Here is a 25,447-nt window from a genome sequence, read left to right as displayed (position 1 = left end):
AAAAACCAACAACTTTTGGTACCTTAGCATTGCCAGTCCCCATTGCTATAGTGTTTCCCCAAAAATAAGATTGTGTCTTATGTTAATTTTTGCTCCACAAGACACATTAGGGCTTATGTTCAGGGGATGTCCTCCTGAAAAATCATGCTAGGGTTTATTTTCCAGTTAGGTCTTATTTTCAGGGAAACACAGTATGTACACATTATGTGTGTGTATGTATATATATGGAAGTATGTATGTATGTATGTATGTATGTATGTATGTATGTATGTATGTATATTTTAATTGCTATGCCTTAAGCCTTTCCCAGCCCTGTATATTTGGCTTCATGGAAGACCCAAATTCAATAGTCCAGAAGTCAGTCCTCAGAGAGGCAGTTTTACCTGACACTCACTGACACTCAGAGCTTCAAATCAACTCAGGTGAATTAGGCACTATCAAATTGAAACAATGATTCGGTAGCACCAGGGCTGCTCCTCCAGGGTATTTCTCACCCAGGAGACAACTACTTCCTCTTACTCTCTGTTCAATATGTCTAAGCGTGAATGGATCATTTTTTCCCCAATTTTCTGTGTGATTATTTTCCTCTGGAATTTGGGAGGAAGTGATAAAATGGGTATTAGGCTGCATAGTAGAATACACACTTACAGAAACTACAACGGTGTTACCTCCGTGAAAACTAGAGGAAGCTCTTACTGGTTTTCAGATAGTAGTTACATTTTGATTCTGCCTTTATCTAATTAACATCAGGTGTACCAGACAGGGTCCAGTAAAAAAATAAATAAAAATAAATACATGAATAAATAAATAAATAAATAAATAAACAGGAAGCATGCTAGATATTTCAGAGATAAAATAATACAAGAAATCGATATGTATATACTTAAAAGTTAGTGGAACAAAGAGAAGATGTTGAAAACCATAGATGTTAGTAACTGCAAACCATAGATGTTAGTAACTCCCACTCTGGGGGTTAAAAGAAAGGAGACATAGGATATCCAGGATCTGGGGACTTGAAAGATAGGTTTAGTCCGCAGGATAGACAACGGGTGGGTAGCCCTTCCTGGATGAGGTTCAGACCTCTATAGGGGACCACATTTCTGATATCAGACTATCAATGGAAGCAAAGCTAGCTGGAGCAGGTACTTTTAAGGTGTATAACAGCTGCTACTATAAGTGCTAAACGTGTGTGGAGGCAGGGAAGTGATACTCTACCGTGGATGTAACCCTGATAAGAACTGGAAACAGGAAGAAAGTATTTTTCCTCTTCTTCTTTCTTTTGATCTCCTTTTAGTATCTTCTATTGGCAGAAAAATAATAGTACATGTGTGGCAAGCTAATCTGGGAAACATAGTATGTTTGGGAACTTAGGTGAGTGTTTGGGAAATGCAGTTTGCATATTCTTAGAACAAATTTTAGAAGGGTAGTCTAGTGCTGAGACACAACAGGTAAATAATAGCACAATAGCCACACAATCTTTTAATTTCGTAAAGTATGGGTCTTATGAATGATAGACCATATGAGCACCACCACTCATTTCACTGGGATATGAGACATAATAAAAATGTTTAATTTGGTCAACAGCATCTGGGTGTCCAGAAGAACTGACCTGGCTGTCTGAGATAACAACTGAAAGCTATTGTTCAACTGTTTAAAATCTCTCAATACTGAAACGGCCTCCTCTCCTAGATGACCAATTCTCTGCCTACTAAGATTGCATGGTGGCTTGAGGTACCACATCTCAGAAAAAACAGTGCCAGTTTAAAAATATTACTTCCACAGCAGGGCAGAGATGGAAAAAATAGAAACAAAGAGACCAATATTACATTATAAAAACAGTTTAGGCAAGAGATGATGAAGACTTTAGATAAGAAAGTTAGGAATAGGAAAAAGAATGTATTTAAGAGAAATTTAGCAGTTACAGGCAATGGACCTTACTAAATGTGGGGTGTGAAAAAAGTAAAGGAAACTAGGATAACTCTTCAGTTTCTGTCTTAAGAGGATGGTAAGTGATTGTGTATCAACCAAGAAAAGGAAAACTAAAATACAGCTTTGGAAGGATATTTGACAAGTTTAGTTTTGGGTTTTCTGATTGTACAATCTAGATCTATTATAATTGTTGTCTGAACATCACTGGAAGTTATTTAGGCATTGGACCTTTAATGTGTGGATTTTTCCTTGTGAATTATTTGCAGTTAAATCAATCTTTGTTTCCTACAAAACAAAATCCAAACTATTAACATAACCAGGACAACTAGATATGTTCCTACATTGTGGAGGCCCTGATCACTTTGCTAACCTCTTATGTCATACCCTCCTCAAAAGTTTCAGAATGATCAAACATGTCGTGATGCTGTGGTATCCGAAACATTTGTACTTTTGTAGATGCTCTGTCTGGAATCAGCTGCCTATCTGACCATCTTTGATCCTTTGTGGAAATCAAACCAGATATAAATTTTAGGATGTTATCTCAGGCAAAAATCCCACAGAATTTTTAACTCTCCTATTTACGTGCCCTCTGTCTTTCATATTGTTCCACTGTTTTACACTTTTAGAGTTTATTTTAATGTGTATACTTTCATATCTTCCCTTCTAGACTTTGAGTACCTTAAGTGTCTAAAGGCAATATACATGTGTTTAAATGACATACACGCCAGAAACAGTGAAAAGATTTCTTACAACTTATATGCTGATAAATATTATCAGTTAGCTATATAGTGAGATACTTCAAATCAAACTAGTAATAAAATAGGGAAAGGGGGGGAAATACAATTCACAAAAGAGGAAACAAAATGACCAATAACCAAAAAGTGATGCTCAACTTGTTATCAGTGAAATGCACATAACCAAGAAAGATCCCCTCAGCTTCACTAAATTTTAGACAGGTTTCTTTCTGACAATAAGTCCTTGACCTCCCTTTTCTTGCAGCATTTATTTTAGAAAACGTAGGATGAAAAATTCGTTCTCTGCCCCTTTGAGATGTAAATATTCTTCCTCCTCTTACTAGTTTTACAACTAAGAACTGTCTTTGTCAAGGACCTGGGAAGCAATCCTTTGAAATGTAATCATCAAGAAAGACAGGGCCTCAATTCCCCAGTCTTTATGGGAGGGTAGGAGCTTACATGTGTCTGTCAGTTAACAAACAAAGATGGATTAATCACATTGTCCCCAACATCCTCCAGTACTTTTTCTTAGCTCACCCCAGTACTGAAAAACTTTTCCACATTTTGCTTCAGTGGGGTTGAGACCAATCTCTCTCTCTTATTACAATAATCTTAATACCTATTTCAGTAGTTTTGAATTAAGACAGCCCTTTCCTGTTAATGCTGTCTGGTGCAATTTTTCTTTGACACACATAAATATATACATATTTTTGTCATTTAAATCCAAGCGTACAACATTTAAAAACCTGAGGCTAGGTAATTATGGCAAAAAGTTAAAAAATAGCTTACGTTATGTTTTGTGTAAACATAAATTGATTCAATAATTCTGAAGTACAATTCTACTAACTGAAGTAACTTAAACGAATCAAAATGCTTGCTTACAATCATTAAATTTGAAAAAAATAGACAATACATCATGGTATGTTTATATATCAATTAACATGAATGAAGTATATTTCATTAGCAGAAAGACTATTGATGACATATAAAACTAAAAAACACTGCTGCTTTTCACATGTATGAAAATATGTAGCTTCACATATGTGAAAAACACATGTATGTATGCATGCATGCATGTCATGTCAAGGAAGAGGACCAAAAAGAAACATGATCATCAATGTTTCCTTAAAAATTTTGGATCTCCCAAAAAGATCTGGGAGATTCAGGGAAGATTGCAGTAGTGGTTATAATATAGCTTTTGGAAACTTCCAAATCCCCACATAAAATAAACACAATTAGATAGTGAAATCAAAATCAAATAAATAATTAGCTAAATACAATTTACAACCCATCTTATGAGTTAGCCTCATGAGCCTCAAAATGCAAATGAGTGAGGTCGTACTACCATAGCCACAAAACCTGCATGTTATCCTCATGTGTGCACAGAAGAAAGCACTGAAAACAACACATAGCAAGTTACAGATCTGAAACTAAAAGAATGCAAAATAGCCAATAGGTATTCACTGGAAATCAATTTGAAAACAGCAGAGAATTTGGAGAAGTTTTTCCTACTCTGATAGTGGGTGACTGTAAGGACTCTGATATAAGGCTAAAGGGGCTGGAGCCTCTGACACCTTCTGAACCCTCAGAACTAATTTGGCAGGTCATCCTTACTACTGAGGGGTCCATGTTGAAGAGAAACTGCTGGAAGCAGAACCAAGAGTTAATGGGACAAGAACAATAGAGAGTTAGGAAAGAAACATAGGAATAAATGTAGGGGAGGGAACAGAGCCAGAATATCTCTGAAAACAAATCACCATATATTTTTTAACACGACATGAAAACATCACGACTGGAAACTCAGTAAATTTAGAAAATCTATCTGAACCAAGCCTCCTCCTGAAAATCTACAAAATTGAAATTCACATAAATTTAGGCCACTGAAAAGGATTGTGATCAACTCCCATATAACAAACGTTATAATAGAAATAGTATTCTGCTCCTGTCTGTACAGTGAAATACACCAGAAAGACATGTTGAAAAAAGCAGAGAACCATATGATTTCACTGATACGTGGTATATGAACCAAAAGCAACAAAAGAACAAGACAAACAAATGAGAAACAAAAACTCATAGACACAGACAATAGTTTAGTGGTTACCAGAGGGTAAGGGGGCAGAGGGGTGGGAGATGAGGGTAAAGGGGATCAAATATATGGTGATGGAAAGAGAACTGACTCTGGGTGGTGAACACAAAATGTGATCTATAGATGATGTAATACAGAATTGTACCCCTGAAATCTACGTAACTTTACTAATAATTGTCACCCCAATAAACTTTAATTAAAAAAGAAAAAAAATGGATAGGTGATGCGAAAATATGGGTTATTACCATTGGGAAAAAAAAAGAAAAAATAGACCAAAATTTTGAATGTGAGCAAAAGATATTAAGAAAAGGATATAAAACACCAAATAATAATATAAATCAGAATTAGAAAAATTCAGAAATGAGGTTAGAAATATCAAAAAAATAAGGAAAAGAAGAAAAGTTCATTTAAAATGATAACGTAAACCCAAGGCTGATATCAGAGACTGATATCAGAAAATCATATAGGATAAGTCAGCATTCCCAGCCTATGGTTATAGTGTGGGATGTCCTAGTGCTGTGATGCTTCCTTGTAATGTTAATCTATAAAGGTAGATAATGTTTTATAAGAGTCCATGCTGCTTTAATAGAGATTTATTTTAGGGATACTAACGAGTGCTGTAATAAACAAGAGCATACATTTTCCCTCCTCATAGCAGGGTCCTTAGACCACCTACAACACAATCTTCTAGGAGCACGTAAGGAGAGCCCCACTTCAGACCCCTCTATCATACTTGGCTTTTTAACATGAGCCTCAAGTGATTTATGCACACAAGACAGTTTGAGAGTGCCCAGATCACATGCTCTATTATTCATTTTAATTATTTATAGTTAGTGAGCACTTAATTGGTCAATAAGCTATATGAAAATATTCTATCTACACAATAGAGTTACGGAAGTCATTAAAGAGTTGAAAGTATATACCACTTGTTCCTAAATGATGCATTTTATCAATTAATCCTGAGGAAGAATACAGCAGTTTAGGTAAACATTCTGTTTATTTGTAACAGAATGATGTAAAAAATAGATCTGGATGTAAATATGGTTTGTTCTTGGTTTTATTGACAGCTACATGACTTTGGGCAAGTCATGACAAAATATATCTGATGCTATGTTCTTAAATTTTAATTTCTTACTATACCTCCATTGATCAGACAGTTACACTTAGCATTGTCCTAATCACAAAACACCATAACTTCTTTATTTTATGTCCACTGGTGTGGTATAATTTTAGTTGTGAGATTTGCAGATTAGGTGGATGATCAGAGATTCATGCTAGGAGGTTCCTTAGACTTTGATTAACAAATCATTCCTCTTCTCCTCAGTGATTTAATATCAGTTCTTTGTCTAAGCCAAAACAATGAATATCATTTCTTAGGCATTCAAGGACAAACGCTTTTATTTCAATTCTATTATTTAAATCCATGAATGTGATATACAACTTTTCAAGAGAATGAAAGATGATTTTAGGTGATTCATTAAGTATGCAGATTCCATTAAACAATCTTGTTAACAAAATAGCAAGCAGCCATGATGAGTCTCAGTTATTTAGAAACCAAAATAGAAATATATAATCAGAATAATATTCATAGTGATTACATATTAATTGAAACATATTGATCTTAGACATGTATTTCATTTCTATTTAGTACAACTTTCATCAGTAGTGTAAAAACTACAGTGGATGACAATTTCAAAATTATTACAATTTTGGACATTCTACAGGACGAACAAGTGTTTAATGGTGAATTTTTCTATGGTTGTATCATGCAGAGTTTTATATCATCCTTCAGTATTAGGTAGTTTTAAAGCATAGATCAAAGTGTACAGTCATTATTCAAGATAATTTTCACTGTGTCACAAAGGTTTAAATCTAAATAACCTTATAAATATGATTTATTTTTAGTATGACCAAATAAAGTAAACACGATAAGCTATTTAGATATTTTCAGTAAATGTTCTTATATTTGGGATAATCTATTAATGTGCTATTTATCAACACTTTGCAAAGTTAACTGAATGCACTTTATCTTAATGTAATTTGATAAAACTTTAATTTTAGAAAGAATACACAGATATACATATTTGGAGCAATACTGGGAAATAAATCATTTGAATACACATGTAACACACTTCATCGTCATATAAAGAGTTCTCAGTTAAAGTAAAAATATTTTTAAAACTGCTGAACATGCTACACAATATTGTATGAATAATGATGAATACAACAATAGGCAAGGATGGATTATTTCAGGCAATTTGAAGACTTAAAATCGCCTTACAATTTTTGAAAGTCTAGTATCTGAATAAACTTGTGATTAAAATCATTATGCATGAGATTATTACTGTTAACCACCTTATCAAGATACAAACAACACCTACAATAAGGGGCTAATATGCAAAGTATATAAAGAACTCATAAAACTCAAAGACAATAAAAAAAACCAAACAATCCATTTAAAAAATGGGCAGAAGACCTGAACAGACACCTCTCTGAAGAAGAAAAACAAATGGCCAACAGATATACCATATTTTGCCATGTATAATGTGCACTTTTTTGCCCAAATTTGTGAGGGAAAATTAAGGATGTGCATTATACATGGGTAGTACTAATTCCATAATTATATAAATGTTTTTAATTCTTTAATTTATGCTTATGAGTCAAAAGTATAACTCTAGAAATCAATAATGATATCCATATGCAAAAAAATACCCTGGTATACGATAGTCAGTTTTGATGCACTTATGATGAACTTGTGACAACGAAGATTTCTTGGCCTTCTATGATGCATAAATATCATAAATTTGCTACCAGTACATAAAATTTCTTGTACCTTGCATCTGTTCTGGTGTTTTGTACTTATTTGTTACAGAAAATCCCTTGTATCATAATATGTTGAAAAATAAATGCTAAAATTCCTTTATAATACAAAAAACAAGTACCTAAATATAAACAAATAAAAATTTGAATTAAAAAATTAAAACAAAAGATTTTTTTCCTGAAAGTTGGGGCCAAAAACGTGTGTGCATTATACATGGGAGCTCATTATACACAGCAAAATATACTACGTGGCTTATTCAAAAGTTGTTATGCAAACTATGGTATGAAAAAATGCTCATCTTCACTAGCTATTAGGGAAATGCAAATACAAAACCACAATGAGATACCACGTCACACCTGTTAGAATGGCTGTTATTGACAAGTAATAACAAGTGTTAGAAAGGCTTTGGAGAAAATGGAACCCTCACACACTGCTGGTGGGAATGTACATTGCTACAGCCACTATGGAAAACAGTAAGGAGGTTCATAACAAAATTAATAGAATTACCATATGACCCAATCCCTTTCCTGGGTATTTACCCCCAAAATCTGAAAACATTTATCCATAAGGTATGTGTAATCCTATGTTTAATGCAGCATTATTCATGGTGGCCAAAACATGGAAACAACCAAAGTGTCCTTCTATAGATTATTGGATAAAGATGATGTGGTACATATGTGCATACAGTGGAGTATTACTCAGCCATAAGAAAAGATGAAATATTGCCAGTTGTGACATAATGGATGGATCTTGAGATTGTCATGCTAAACGAAATAAGTCAGACAGAAAAAATGAGGAACCATATAACTTCACTTATATTTGGGACATAAAACTAAAAGTAACAAACAAACAAGACAAACAAAAACTCATAGACACAGACAGCAGTTTAGTGGTTACCAGAGGGTAAGGGGGGAAAGGGAATGGTGGAAGAGGGTAAAAGGGATCAAATATATGGTGATAGAAGAACTGACTTGTGGTGAACACACAATGCAATGTATAGATGATGTACTATAGAATTGTACACTTGAAATCTATGATTTTACTAACCAATGTCACCCAATAAATTCAATAAAAAAAATTCAATCTTGCAATGTCAGGCTACTAGTGAAATATATATACCTATATAAGTGAATCAAATTCAATACAATAAAAATATAAAAGAAGTTTCCATAATACGGGGATTTTAAAATCATTCAACTAAAATAGGAAAATATTTTCAGTTCCTTAAGAGTGAATACTACATAGTATAGATGGCTGTTTTTTTATAAGAAACCTATCAGTTAACATTTAATAATAGTCTACAGGTGGGATATAAATAAAGATAGTTTAAAAAGCTAAAGATAGTTTAAAAAGTTAAATTATTTGATACCATTGGTGATGAAAACACAATGATACCTAAAAGATACATAAATATTTTGGTGGTAAAACTTTACATATTGATATATATAAACCCCTATATTACCTGAAATTAACAGCAACAGAAACAGAATCAGTGCAAGTAACGATTAATACTTAACAACTTGAACATCTTCAGAAATTGAGCAAAATCATTAAATTTACAGGATACAATATTAGTTTTATTCATTGTAATTGTAGAAATAAATAAATACATTCACTTTTGAGGTGACAAATGAACTGTGTTCTACTTATGTGGTATTTTATAAAGAATAAACATAAGTGTAAGGCAGAAATAGTGGTGTATTTCAAGTTCTAAACACAAATGATACCATAGTAGACTTTCTAGAGCACAATATTTTAGTCATTAAGATCATGTAAAACTGGTTTAACTTGCTTTACCAATATATCAAACTAGCAAACCACAGGAAAAATATTATAATGCATGACAAAAATAGAAATTGACCTACCTTTTACTTCTCTCCCCACCCCTGTCTAGCTCAGCATGCTATATACAGTGGTTTCCTAACCACTTATTAAAAATTGAAAGGCAACAGCTATAAATTCTTAGAAACACAATAGGCAAACCACTTATAAGTGGACTTTTTTTTGTTTGCTTGGAATTGCTGCAAACCATGTATATCTTAAATCTTTCCAATTCTGATAGATAGTTGCTTGTATCGTACCTGTCCATTTTAGTAGTAATTGAAAACATGGTTTTCCTCTTGTGATAAACTATATTAAAACCAATAACAAGAACATATATCCTTATCTGCTCCTACAAGAGTAGAAGATATTTAATTTTCACTAGGAAATTGCATTAATACATTGAGGAATTTTGTGGCCCCTTGTTCAATTGCTGCTCCAGCGCATTTTTACCTTCTATCTTAAATTTATTACTGTCTAACAAGAAAAGATATTTCTTTATATTGTCTCTTTGATTCCGTACCTATTTTAGCTTCCATTCCTCTAACCAAGATGTTTGACTTGCAAAACAAGATCCTAGAAAAAATGGGGTATTGACGCTTGAAGCACAGTAGTGTCCTAAATTCACTACAGGAGAACTAAAATGTAAATGAATCCATGTCCCACCAGTCACGAAAAGACACGTCAAACAGATCCAAAGCAGCCCTTTGTGATTAGGAGGGAGGCTGACTATCAGACTTGCTTCCACATAGGGCACAGGTCCAGAAGATTACTCTATAAAGTACGTGCTTTTGGTGTAACTTAAGGTAAATGAATACTTGAAAGTTAACTGCTCTGTTTACTTTTACACTTCTTTCTCAGTAGATAATTGCAGTTGTCTCACCCATGTGAGCAAATGCATGTGTATAACAATGGAGGGTAGAGAACTGATATTCCTCACTTTGTATGTTAAGACCAGGAAAGGAAATTTATGTGGTGATTTTTTTTTTTTTTAATTTGGCAGTTCCATTTTCATGGTAGTGACCAGTACAGCAATAGCAGAAACGGTTTTCAAACACATACAGTCAAAACACAGTGAATTATTTTAATGTTTGCCTGGAGTTACTTTGGAAGAAAAATTCGTAACAGTTAAATCCAAGTAAATTTTTTTTCACCTCACCATTTAACCAATTTCTTTGCAATATGACTATGCTGAATACCTAATAAAATAAAATATATTTTATATTATGGCATGATAATAAAAAAGAATTGCAGAACTTTTTTACTTAGTGGGGCTTATCCATCTTGTTTTTACATTATTTAACAATAGATATTTAATCCACCATACCAGTTATTTCATGCCCTAAGGATCATCCCACTTTAAAACCTTTAATTATCAAAACTGATAATCATTCATTAGTTTTTCATAGAAAAGTGTAATTTCTATTTAAAGCCATATGATAAAAATAAACAAAAATCCAAGAATGCACATCCAAAATAACTAAAAATAGGTACATTTTCATTTCTAATTCCTCCAACATGCTTCTAAATTCACTGTCATTATTTATTTGCATTCATAATAACAATTATCCTTAGTTATATTTCAAAATCAATTCTTTAAAAGTGGTGTTAAAACCACACACTCACAGTCTGTGACTTTTAGTGTCCTCTTGACTTCTCCACTCCCTGATGCCCCACAACCATCTTCATCATCACAGTCCCCGCTGACCTGCTCAGCCATGCCACCGCCACTGCCCATCTGAAGTTCCCACTTCTCGGGTTTGGGTGACCTACCCTGTAACAACTAAATATGGATACAAAATACATTTATTAAGAGCAAATTCAGGTCATCTAAGAATGTTATTGAGAAATAGATGTCGAAATTAGAATTATTCTTACATGGGTCCACTATTTTCATGTAGACAACTTACCAAATCGAGTCTACAAGAAAAATCAAACCTACTGAAATGATAATAAATAATGGGCGAGGTCTTACAGCCAAAGGGGGCTATGATCTGCATATTTGTTCTTTGATAAAATTTGGATAATACTTTCTGGTTTTTCATTTGTTTGTTTTGGATAATGCTTTCTAAAGCAAATAACACCAGGTCTTCTTGCTCATGGAATTCAGTTAGAGTATCCTTTGTTTGTGAATAAATGATGTTTAATCATGATAAATGAAACTCCAATACAAAAGAACTCCCTTTGCAGTATACTGGCTAATAGGTAATATTGTGCTGTTTTGTAAACCAGCAGTCTAAAATTTCTCAAAAAGTAGAATACTGTTGTTTTAGAAAGATTCAGTCAAGAGAATCTAGAATTTTGGACATAAACATTTTTAGCTTTAAACTTTCTTGGATCAAATATAGAGTCCAACACATATAGCACAGAACTGAACCTTGGAACAAAAAACTTAAATTCTACTTCCATTACTACAAATCACTTAAATTTGACCAACTTCTTGGTACTTGGTTCTCATTTACTTTTATGAGCAAAATAGATGGAATAGCCATTTCCCTAGAGCATGGAAGAGCTGGTAATACTTTTGAATAATATTATAAATGCCTGAACTCCTTTTCAAAGAGGTTTTGTCATAAATAATAGAATACCTCACTTAAAGCAAAAGCTGAGTAAAATGATCTAATATATGATATTTACCCCTCTAAGGCAATTTGCAAAACCCATGCCCAAGCATGAGCACTAGAGGGTACTACTATATTATGAATGAAATGTACCTCTGCTGAACACTTAATGGGCATTTAAATGTTCAGGGTGCTTTATGAAAGTATTAGGGTTGTTACTTTTAAGAGATATTCTAAATAATAGCATTGATTAGCAGACAATAATTAAACATACAACCCAAGTAGAGCATTTCATACTGAAAAACAGAGTGAAATATTCTCAGTATACCCAAGACGAATATGTTTGGCATTTAAGAACACTTACACTAAGCAACTAGATTTTAACAATTCATCACCTTTCAAAATTAAAACAAAATTGGTTACAAATTCTGAAATATTACAGTTCCTTAACATGCATTTTCCCCAAACAAAAATAAAATGCTAAAACAGTTTGACAATAATTTCAAAATTCTTATCAGAATTTATTTCTGTTTATCAGCATTTTCCAAATTGTACTAAAAATATTAATTTTAAAAAGGCTTCTCTCATGGTGAAATGAATTTAGGCAAAGTTAAGTGAAACAAAGCCTCTTCACGATGTTTAATGCACTAATGTGTATGTTACTTCGGGAAGGATAGTAAGGCAATGAGGAGATACAGATAGGAAAAAAACACACACAAATTCAAAATCTGAAAATGGAAAGGAAGACTAATGGTATTATTTTATAAGATTTAACATTTGTTATTTAGAGTAATCACAAAGAGCTTGGTCTCTGAGGTCCAACATACTTAGATTTGAATCCTGATTCTGACATATAGTAACCATCAGACATAGGCTATAGTGCAAGTTACTGAATAACTCAGTTCCCTCATATCTAAAATAGGGACGATAATATACCTGAGCCATTGTTCTTATTGTTAGAAATACATATATATGTGTGTGTGTGTATATGGCTCAGGTATATATATAATTCTGTACAGTGTGGGGACATTAAAAATTAAAACACTTTGATATTTTGATTATTATATCTATTTTATTATATATTCTATTAGAGTGTTATTTAAATACCCATAACACATTACGTGAAAGACTTTTTTGATAAAGAATTCAATTACATGACTAGATTACATTTTTTCAAAGTATTGCCTGACAAATATAACAAAAGCCAGACTTGCTCGTGATGTCTATCCCGTTTTGCTAGAGACATTCTGTAATAACAGTTTCTCATTTTTATTTTATTTTCCCTTTTCTTCCCTAATTATTATAATATTTTACTGGTACCTTGGCCACAACAAAGACAGAATCTCAGGAACAACTATTACAATGTATAAGTCACAAAAACCCAACCCAATGAATTTGAACCCAAAAATGCAAACAGAAGGATAGTGCATGTAAAACAAAACTTGTATTTTAAGAAATTGATTTTGGTTGATAGCAATTAAATACATTATATGTCAGAGCATTATTCATTTATTTATATTAACTGGTAAAGATATTAGAGAACATATTTTTTGGGGAAAAAAAAACTGTTGTTTTTTACATTTCTTTTCTAGGTCATTTCAGTTACACCCTAAGACACATCTAAGGAATGTGAATTCACATTTTTAAGAACCATATTTTAATTTAATTTGAACTATCTGTGGTAGGCAGAATCATATAATAGGTCCCTAAATTTTCTACCTTGGGACTGTGAATATGATGCCACTGTCACATCCACTATATTGCATGGCAAGAGGAAATTTACAAATGTAATTAAGGTAATTAATCAGTTGACTTTGATTCCATCAAAAGGGTGATTACTTTATGTGGAGTATATGAGTTCTTTCAAAGCAGGACATTTTCTCTGGCCATCAGTTGAAGTCAGAGATTTGAAGCTTTGGGAGGGAGGAAGGAAGATTGGACTTTAGAGATCATGATGTTGGCCTTGAAAGTGTAAACTTATATGCTGTGCGAGGGTTTGTGAGAGATTCTGCGCAAAGTCCTGTGGCAAGGATCTGAACGACTAGCAGCCTCTAGGAGCTGAGAGTGATCCACCTCATAGCCAGCACGGAATCCAGCCCTCATTCCTAAAACTGAATTCTGCCCACAACTTAGCTGAGCCCAAAGGAAGATTCTCTTCCAAAGCCCCTAACTGTGTCAAGCTTGTCTGAGAACTTGACTTCAGGCTTGTGAGTATGAGACTCTGAGCAGAGAAGCCTGAGCAGTGAGCCCATCTGGATTGATACCCTCCAGAACTATGAGTTCATAAATGGACATTTTTTTAAACTGCTACATGTGTGGGATTTCACTATGCAGCAACAGAAAATTAATACACTCTCTAACCTCCAAATGGGCTATGCTTACTTCAAGGCAGTTTCTGTCTAGTCTCTTTTGATTCTCTAACATATTCCTCAGAAAAAGTGGTTAACATATCCATAAAACACCAGCTTGCTGAGAAGATTATGCTGTTGGAAATAAGCTATCGGATTTGGCGTTTTATCTACTTTTCAGTTTCTCTGCCTTTTTACATTCCCTTTCACTGTTTTCCAAATCTCTGAGATATAACTGTTGTTTCCTATGATCAATTTATCCATCTGATTCATGTTCCAGGGTCCCCAATAACCCCATCTGCTGCTAGTAAGGTCAGTATCTCTGTCTCCTCTGCATGCAGGTTCTGCTTTGTAATGCTCATTTCCTTACTTCTCAATCATCACACATCCATAAGTGTTCATTTTCACCTTCACAATTATAATAAAACTTAATTGGTAAAAATTCCTAACAACTTTCTAACCAACAAAAATAGTAGACTTTTCACAGTAAGATCCTTATTCAAAATCCCACATCTTTTGGACTAAACTATTTTGATTTCTTCAGAGCTTGCTCATCTTTCTCTTCGTATTTCAGATAGATGGATAGCTAGACAGATAGATAGATAGACAGATAGACAGATAGATAGATAACACATACATACATACATACATACATACATACATACATGTTTCAGGTAATAATGTAAATCCTTTGTTCTTTCTTTTTAGTCTCTTTTTGGGAACCCATCCTGACAGACTGCGCTCTCATTTGTATACAAATTACACACAAGTCTATTTGTAGCCCTTGTTATTCTGTAGTTAGTATCTAAGCAGCGATTGGATATAAATTGTACTATACTACTTTGTATATTAAAATAGAACCATTCATCTCTACTATTAATGTATCACTACCACTTATCTTCCCAACTCCTTCATTGCAGGGGATTTCAGCCTCTCCCAAGCACTACCTCCATATTATTTTTCCCTAATAGTGCTTTCACCATGTCATTTCTCTGCCTTAATGCTCTTTGTGACTCTTTATTGTCAAAAACCACTGGTTCCCAACATGTATCTGGAAGAAAAATAACACTCCAGATAGATGAGTCATAGAATGTGGTCTGGCGGTAAAGTGTTTGGGAAATTCATATTACGTCCCCTTGTTTTATCCATGAACTAAAGACATATCAAGAATCTTACGATAAGCAATTTTGTTTAGTTGAGATTCACCTCACAGTTTACAAATTTATGTAGACAAATTAACCCCTCCCCTCACTCAACACCCATTGACATATTTTTGGAAATGAGGCCTTATAAAAAGTTCAAATTAAGCCTGCAGTCAAGGTCCCATATAATACACTTTTTAAAGAACTGATGTCTAAACACAGTCCCCCAGCACTCAAATTCTCCCACAGAGCATTCAGTGCGATTTTCCAACAGAAATTGTGTGAATTTATAGTTTGCAATTTTGTTTATACTTGTTTTACACTCTCATTTCCCATTCTTGTTTTTCCTCCACATGGAATACCCTGTTTTCTCTTCCTTAACTCATCGTATCGTATCTCATTTCAAGTTTAAACTCAAATATCTTTTTTATTCTATTCCATAAATATTTCTTTGATCTTTTAAATAAGTGTAACGTTTACTGACACTTAATTTTCTTGAGCACGTTTCACTCTCCTGACTTAATGGTAAGTTTCTCAAAGCTGAGACCATGATTTAATCATCTTTATACACCCCATCATGACTACAGGGATTTGTACATTGTAGATGCTAAATAAACATAGTTTATTTTAAATTTGAAAATAATTTATTACATATATTTACCCTGTCTTTTTTACTAAGTTAGTAAAATGATTTTACTTTCACAACAATCTTTAGAGTCTGTAATATTCCAGAATAACTTTGGATTTATTCTTACTGACAGGCAGATTGGTTCATTATTCATTCAATGACATTTATTGAGCACATACTATGAAACATCTACGTATTTGAAGGATATACATTCATAACAAATGAGAAGACATAGTTTTAGTGCTTAAAAAGTACTCAATTCAATATATACCTTACTTTATTTCAAAGTTAGCATTTATGAACATGCAACAAGATAAAAGAAATAATCTGAAATCAAATAAAAAGGAAAAATAGACTAAAGGTGTAGTTTTGTGATCTTGCTAAATTATTTTTCTGTTTAATCCTTAACAAGAAATAAGTTAAAACAATATTATTCTTGAGCTTCTGGAGACATCAAAGAAGCTGTGTAAACAACAATTTGACCTTGAAAAATCATATGAAGAAATACTTCCCAGATATACTTGTTTGCGATACTAATCACTATAAACTAAAAAGAAAAGGGATGTCCCAATTTTAATGAATACATAGAAATATTTTCAAATAATTGATTTGTGCAAAAAAAATATTTTTTGTAAGGGAAACTTAGCTTCAGAATTTGGGTCATCAGGTAATGAAATTTCCCACTATTCTTTCACAGAGAATCAGCGCTTTTCAATCATCTCCTCTCCCAAAGCCTTCCAGAGACAGCATACAAATCATTTCCCACCACAACCCAGCTCTGTTTGCTTCACTGTCATGAGCAAGTGTTATTTCACATTCTACTCTTAAACAACTTTCATCAAAGAGGAGTCATTCCCCACTGACTTTAATAAAACAAAAGGATTTTCACATGTGCACAATTAAAGGAACATACACAAATAAAATGACTATAGAATAATGAAGCCAATTTCTATAAATGACACATGAAAATCAATCATATTATAGTAGATACACTCATGCCACATACTGTAAAAAAATCTCTTCATTTTCACCACATACATGAATAGCTGTTCCATATATTCATAAAATATAGAACATGTCATAAGAATTTTTCAAAACTTAAAACCCCAAATAAATTTAACATTACTGCTCACGGTCTACATTTTCTGCATCTGTAAAATGGGAAAATCTCTATTTGGAAGGTTTTGTGAGTTATTATTTTGGTTAAATAATATAAAATGCTAGCATATTGTTAAGTGCTCAGTAATGGTTTCTTATCTATATCATTATAACCAGTAGGAACTGACATCCATCCCCTTATTCTGTCTTTAAAGAAGGGAGCTCACATGGCAGTAAAAGTGTCTCTCTCCGTCCTCATCCTGCCTTGGCTCTCTCTGAGTCTGCCCAAATGTAAAGACGATGGTGTTTTGAACACTTCAACCCTGTCATGAAGGATAAAAAGCCTATATATATCGCCTTTTCCTCTATTGTTTTATATATGTATACATATATAAAACAATAGAGGAAAAGGCATGATTTTGAGTCCCAGTCATACATTAATTGTGTGCCTTTAAGCAAATCACTTAAGCCCATTAAAACTCTTTTTATTCTACTGAATAATAATGCAAGAGTTGACATTTATATACTATAAAGCACGAAGCTCATTTACAGCATTCTGTGTAAGACACTGCATCCATAAAATTGAGAAGTCAACAAAGTGAGGATGGAGTGCAAAATAACACAAGTTTGAGGGTGTTCCTCCTTTCCTCAATGGCACACAGCTTGTGCATTCAGCTGATTAGCTGAAAATAGTCAGTTTTGATGACTGATGCTTCCTGCTTATGTTTAATTGGTTTAGGAAGCTCATTAAGGATGCTATGTAGGAGAATGAGTTTGGTGGGTAGAATATCTGATGACTCTAAGGCAAATGTATTTCTTTCAGCTGGTGAATTAATCTCTCAGTAGACTCAATTTGCTTTTTACTGTCTGGCTATATCCCACAGTTGCGATAGCCTTTCAAACACAATAAAATCCGAATATAAGTGGCTCACATACACAACACGTTTGCTGTGAAAGAGAAACATATTCATCACATTCAAAAATCTCCAAATGCGAAAGCAACTGAATGAGCTTCAAAATTCTACATATAAGGATATGTCTCTAAAATATTTCCTCTATCCTCTTGCAATCATTTACACAGATATACAAGCAGTAAATATGTGTTTAGAAAATCTTAGTCATTCTATATGCATCTGTAGTTATTTATTCAAATGTAGACATGGTAAAAATCTGTTTTTTTATAATTTTATATTATTGATAAAAATATGTAAGTGAAAATAAAAATGTTGACACAAAATTTTCCAACCCAGAAACTGAAGATATAGAAAAAAATTGTACTTTATTTTCATCATTAATAAAAGCTCTCCACATAATACATTTTAAGAATAGACTGAAAAATTTCTCTCTATATATATGTACATGCAGATATATACATATGTATGAGCTTAGTTTTGTTATAAAGCTATTGGTATCTTCATTTTCATAAATTTAAGTGAAACCTATAAAGAATTATATGGGAAATAAGAAAACAATAGAAGTTTATAACATTTTAAAAGTAGAACTCTGATTCAAAATTTCTCATGATGTATGTTTAAAATAGCTCAGTAACATTTTCAAATGAGGCCTTAAAAAAAAAAAAACTCTTTATATAACATGCTCTCATTATTTTTTTGCAACGTAACTTCCCTTTCCCCAAAACTACAACTCATCTACACCCCAACGCACTCCACCATATTTTCACCTTCCTCACTATTACAGTCATCTTTTACACATTTTTCTTATATCAAACTTTCCCACTCTCTTTTTTCAAATTTAGAAAGTAGTTTATCCACGTAACCTAGCACAAATCTCCAAATTTATATTTTCCAAAGCAGCTAAACCATTATAGACTATTCTACTTAAAAGCCAAACATATTTTACAATGTGTCTTGTTATGTTAAGTTGACCAGACACAGAAGTCATTTCTGAAGAATTTTGTGTCAGTGTTTTCTTTATGTTTGAGGTTTCTGATCTTGGCTTCTGTTGTGCTAGTAATTTGAAAGGTCACTGTTCTGTTGGTATTTGGTATATGCAATGCAGTCTGGCAATTTACAAAAGTCTTGTGATTTTGTAAATAGAATACTGAATTTAGAAGAGGCTTATTACATTAACTCTCTGGTCTTAATACTCTAAATAAGTCATTTGTTCTTGTTCCCATAATAAAATTCTGTATGTTGCTTTTCTACCATGCCTGATCTCTTACCTCCAACTCAAAGCATGGCCAGTTCATCTCCCAATCTGTCATATCAAAAGTGACCAGATACATTTATAATTAATGTGGGTCCTCGTCCAAACTCTAAATTGGACCTCACAGGAGAGTGAAAACTAAAAGCTAATGGTTAAGTGCAGAAATAAAATGGAAACAGAAATAAACCAAACCTCAAACAGAACTCAAAAAATTGTAGGACAAAAAGAGGAAGTGTGCATACCAAATATTATCAGTTCTCCCGTGGCTCTTGCAAAACATCTATAAGAAAACCTGAGGAGAATTGGCGAAGAAGAAAAAAAACAAAAACAAAAAAACTTTCTTACAAGACAACCCCAGAGTTATTGCCAGAGCCTTCTACCAAAATATCCATGCTAATGTAGCTGGAAATGTATCAACAATCAATGGCTAGATAGGGGAAGAAACAAGGATATTTTGTGAGCAAGGAATGTATAATGACCCTGCAGCAAGACAATAGAAGAAGGAAAGTGGAGGTCATAAGTAAACTAAAAACATGTACCGTATTTAATAGAATAAGTAGATGTGTAGTACAAATTTCTCAGTCAAATATTGAATTACACAGGACATGATTATAACAATTATATAAAAAATGAGTATTTTTTGATGTCATTATTTTACTTCTAAGATAATTTATTAATAACTTTCTAAATCATTATCACATATTCACCAGCATACATACACATAAATCACATATACATATTGGCACTTACAAATATGACAGAACAGTAACCATCCAGGTTGCTAACTGATTCAGATTAGTCTATAACTGAAATTAAAGGACATTCGAAATAAGAATGATCAGATATTAAATAATTTCATTATTTTGCATTTCTTAGTTACAGAGTAAATTTACATTATTCTTTGTGTGGTTTATCATTGAGGAATATATTTTTTTTAACATTCCAAAAAAGCCTGCATCTCTTCAAGTAGGTCTTTATATGCATGGGGAATGTTTAAATATGCGCCAGAGTAGTATGGACTATCATGAAAATTTGCCCCAAATGTACAGTTACGTGTGCCCTGCATTACCTCAGGAAACTACCTCTGCCTGGTATGGGCGTTGCAACATGCAAAAGTATTAGTAACTTTCTGCTAAAAACATGCCTAGCCATTTGCCTAGCTACGCCATATCATCCTGTTGACATTACAGGGCGTAGCAATCAAACTTCCAAGTCAAGGATATAACAAAACTGAACATCTACTTTCCTTGAGGAAAACAAGTGAAAGCACTCCAAAACATAGATGGATTGATTGAAGATGAATTCTAGAAAATGCATCATCTGGTAAATCAGACTTCTATTAAACACTATATAAAAGTAAATCAGGACCCATATTATAAAGGTTGTTTTAACTTTAAATACATTTTCTAGTTAATGATATAGATACATTTTACATGTTATGAAATGAGTGGTTTTCTTCCCTCAACTCATTGCTACATTTTGCTTTACCTGGCTTAGTCATAAAGAACAGAAATGTCGTACTAGCAGCTCAGTTATCTCCAATGACAGAAAGGTCATGTAATTTCTATCAAAAATACAGGAATTAACATTTTCCATTATTAACTTAGATCTTTCCTTGCCACTTTTTAAAAAATCTAAATGCGTTTCTAACAGCTATATGGCAATCAACTGTTATGTGTTGTAACCATTGTCCTTTAACCATTTATCTGAATAAGACTGATGCCATGAAAAGAAATTTAAAAAGCAATAAGACAGGAGGGAGAGAGGGACAGAGGGAGAGAGGGAGACATAAATCATGATACATTGCCAATGCAAGGACTCTGATTATAAAAGATTTCATTTGTTACTTCATCAAAATTTCCATTGCCTTTTTGAAAGAAATGTGAAAGATTGCACAAATTCATTTAAAACCTGGTTTTGGCAACTAATCTAGATTTCTTTCATTAGCCAGATGTGCAGAATTCATTCTCAAATGCTCTATTAAGACATTCTATGGAAGACCCCCCCTAAAGTTTCCCAGTCTATTAAAGGTTTACTTCCAAAAACTCATTCTGATCCCATTTAGTATGACACCCTGGTGTATGCCAGATGGCAACGAGAGTTATATCTTCACAGATGTCATTCTGCTTTTCACCTTTGCAGTGAAAATCCCTTAATCTAGCTTTCTTTACATAAACTATAAAAATATGGACAAATGTATGTCAAATGAGAATTAAGGGAATATGATTTTCCTTAATATTCTAGAAATAATTTGAGAAAAATGGATGAAATTTGAGTCTATGTTTGTCCTGAGCTGGAGTTAAGAGGATGTTTCCCTGGGATTCTAGAACAGATGTTTCTATTAACTATTGAAATGTGTGACCTTAAATCATTTAACCTGCTGAACCTAAATATTTCAGGTGAAAAAAGAAAAGGCTGGAAGTTCCTAAATGTGTCTCATAGCTCTAAAATTTTCAATTCTAATACATTTCAAGCCATTCTAACATTTGGTTTATAAATAGGTATTAAATCATCAAGGCTCTTTGCAGACCTCCTTGACCTCCATTTCAATTCTATTTCTTTCTCTGATAGATTTAACTTATGAATTTAAAAAAATATATACAGTATAAATTTCTTATGACATTTCTATGGGGTTGAATTGTGTTTCTGCAAAAATACATATTTAAGTCCTACAGTCCAGTACCTAAGAATGCAACCATATTTGGAAATAGTGTCTTTACAGAGGTAATCAAGTTAAAATGAGGTCATTTGGGTGGGCCCTAATCCAGTGTGATTAGTGTCCTTATAAAAAGGGGAAATTTGAACACAGAGACAGGCATGCAGAAATGAAAAACTGCATGAAGAGACACTGGGAGAATGCATGTGAAGATGGAGGATTGGACTGATGCATCTACAAGGCAAGAAATGCCGATGATTGACAGTAAGTATCCAGGGGCAAGGAGAGAGACGTGGGACAGATTTTCCCACTTGATTTCAGACCTCTAGCCTGTAAAACTGTGACACATAAATTTGTTGTTTTAAGCTACCCAGTCCATGGTACTTTATTATAGTAGCCCTAACAAATGAGTACAGTTACGTACTAAATGGTGCATAAATCATAAGTGTACAACTTCAATAATTTTTTACATGAATTCAGCCATGTGACCACCAATATCATGATACAGAATATTAGCAGCCTTTCAGAAGGCTCTTTTCTGCCTTAGCCATTTTTTTCTCACAAAAATAACACTATTCTGACTTCTTCCATTATATATCCATAATCCTGAGGAACTTTATATACATGTAAGTATGTTTTGACACTATAGATGTAGCAAAAGTTATTATCTTTACCCCTATTTCTCATGTCTATTTCATGGTAAATATTCCCTATAAATTCTTTTAAACACCTTTGTCAGATATTTGGTGTCAATATTTCCTGCCTTCCGATAACAAGTTGGCATGTGGTCTCTCTTTTGTATTTATTTTTAAAGTTGCTTGTGTAAGATTAGTCTTATTTATTCCTTAAATTTTTGGAAGAATTTACCAGGTAATCCATCTGTGCTTTGAATTTTTTGTGGGAAATATATTAATTATAGATAGAGCTTCTATAATAGACAGAGCTCATTCAGATTTTCAAAATGTGCTCTTGTGTCAGTATTTTAAGGTTGTGTTTTCAATGAACGTCATTGCTTCTTGAAATGTAATCCTTCTATCTGGGATAATCTTTCTTTAGCCTGAAGAACTGAAGCATTTCTTCTGAAGTGAATGACAGAAATATCAGAATCTTTTGTCAAAACACCCAGCAGAAACCGTGAAGACCATCGTAGACCTGAGTGAGTAAATATGCCATAGGCTTTTAAAGACAAGAGGAAGATTAATCTCAAGAACAACATTTTAACCGGGGAAGTAAAAAAATCACCGGATGGAGCATGGGTAAATGAAGACCTTAGCACCTCAGCATTAGGTTACGTTTCATCAGGGACTGAAAATTTTGCTGGAGACTCAAATTAGCCCAATAACTTCCTGGTTTTATGAATATTGCCAAAGATAACGTTCTTCATTGCTCTTGGGGGCATTTGTGTATTTCCTATTTTAAAATTACAAAAATAGCTTTTTACTATTATGTAAATAATTCATCCTCATTATAAAATTTTAAGCAATACAGAAAACCGTCTGTGGGTCAATACAAACTTCATGCATTTCAATTTTGAACGTCAATCACAGTGGTTTTATGAGGGTTTACTTGATGTTTTGCCCATGTCCCTATACTAGGTGAGTGCCCCTGGATAGCTGGAATCTACTTTGATGCATCTGCTCTTCTAGACCTATGCCTGGTGCTTGGATGTTTAGTTTTATTATGCTGATTCAAGAATATTAATCTTTAACCTACTGAACCCTCAGCACCATTATATATGTTTCTGGTTCTTGAACCCTATTTAGAAGAACCTTATTTAGTTATAATAGTGGATAATTTAAAATGAGCCTGACAATTTCAATATTGTTGTAAGACTTAATTTCGTACTATAAGTGCTAATATGTTCATTTAAAAATCAGATATTCGTATCTTTTAATATATATGCCAGAGGCAGCATGAGACTCTATTTTCGGAGCAAACTAGCTTCCTTTTAATGCTGCTCTTATCCCCTCAGTCTTTCTTTCTCGTTCACACATTCAGCATCTGTCATTTAATTTTTTTTAGCTGTTCACCCAGACTTTCCTAGCATATGCAGTCACTTCTTCCTTCAGTCATAATCCTTTCCCAAATAATATTGCTAATTCCTCTGTGCAGTTGATTCTTTCTAAATATTAGGAAAAATACTATAACCAGCTGATTAAACAGTTTTACTTAAGGGTTGGATGGAAAACCTTATCCCTCCAAAACTTCACTTAAATATAAAGGAAGAAGATTGCCAATTCAAAGTCATTTAGGTATCGTCACTGACTCCTTTTCTGTATTGTCAGTTTTAGCTCTAAACCAGGAGGGTGCTAACAATAAAAATGGGAAAGAGAAGTGTGTGTGTGTGTGTGTGCGCGCGCGCGCGCTAGGCTGTGCGTGTGATAGTCTGTGTGTCAACACATGTGCACAACATGTGTATGTGCACAACACAGGTGTGTGTGTGTCAGGCAGCTGTTTGAATGCAGTCATCTCGAGACTTAACAGGGAAAGATTCATTTCCAAGCTCACACACATGGTTGTTGGTAGGATTTAGTTCCTCACAACTTGTCCGACTGAGGATTCCCTTACTACCTTGCAAGGTGGGCCTCTCCATAAAGAACATCACACCATGGCATCTCTCTCTATCATAGCAAAACAGGCAGAAGGGCAAGAGAGTAACAGCATGAGAGGGAGAGGTTTGACAAGATACAAGTCATAGTTTTTAAAGCCTATCACAGAAGTGTCATCTGATACTTTTGCTGTATTCTGTTCATTAGAAACAAGGCTTTAGGTCCAGCCTACACTTAGGAGAGAGGATCACACAGGGCATGAATACTAAGGGGTAGGGTCATTGAAAGCTATGTTAGAAACTAACTTCCTGTGGCTCCATCTCAAATAATTACCTATTTTACTCTTCCACTAGTATGCCTTTTTCCTTCATAAAATACTTAAATAAAGCTCTATCACCTAGAGTAAGGATCTCTGAATTTTTGTTTTAGCCCTCCCTTCACCCCCAGACTGGCATTGGTAAATATAATGGTTTGTTTCTCTTCCTTGCCACCAGACTTTCAAATGACTCATGCACACAGTGGAGACCCTCTGTGTGTTTGCCTAAAACAGTCTCTTCAGAATCTATATATTATTGACATGCAGGTGACCATTTTTACCCATTCTAGCGAACTATTCGATTTTCCGCTTTCCCCATTCTCAAATCTCAAGAGTGTTGATTGCTTTCTACACCTGATCTCTACTTCTCATTGTCACCTGGTCTGCTGTAACAGCAATACCCCTGCCTATACTTTCTTTTTTTCTCATTTTCCCAATGTCATGTTCTCTATTGCTGTGTAATTTTAAGTAAAAGGGGCTTTTCCTAAACATTTTCTAGCAATAAGTGCTGCTGAACAATGTGACTTGACTGTTCCCATCAGTTGTAATACCCAGCTCTTTTCAGTTATCTTTTCCTTTCTTACTTGAGCTC

The 25,447-nt window shown here is 33.6% G+C and overlaps 1 protein-coding gene across 1 annotated transcript in view; it reads right to left on the bottom strand.

The window, feature by feature from the left end:
* GPC5 (glypican 5) overlaps window positions 1-25,447 on the bottom strand; it is a 1,202,777-nt gene that overhangs the window by 586,163 nt on the left and 591,167 nt on the right. The window contains exon 7 of the mRNA XM_033104955.1: window positions 11,018-11,174. Coding sequence (XP_032960846.1) covers window positions 11,018-11,174 — 157 coding nt within the window. The remainder of the gene's footprint in view (window positions 1-11,017; window positions 11,175-25,447) is intronic.

Source organism: Rhinolophus ferrumequinum, chromosome 4 (genome assembly GCF_004115265.2).
Source record: "Rhinolophus ferrumequinum isolate MPI-CBG mRhiFer1 chromosome 4, mRhiFer1_v1.p, whole genome shotgun sequence".
Classification (NCBI taxonomy): Eukaryota; Metazoa; Chordata; class Mammalia; order Chiroptera; family Rhinolophidae; genus Rhinolophus; species Rhinolophus ferrumequinum.
This window is presented reverse-complemented; position numbering and strand designations above follow the sequence as displayed.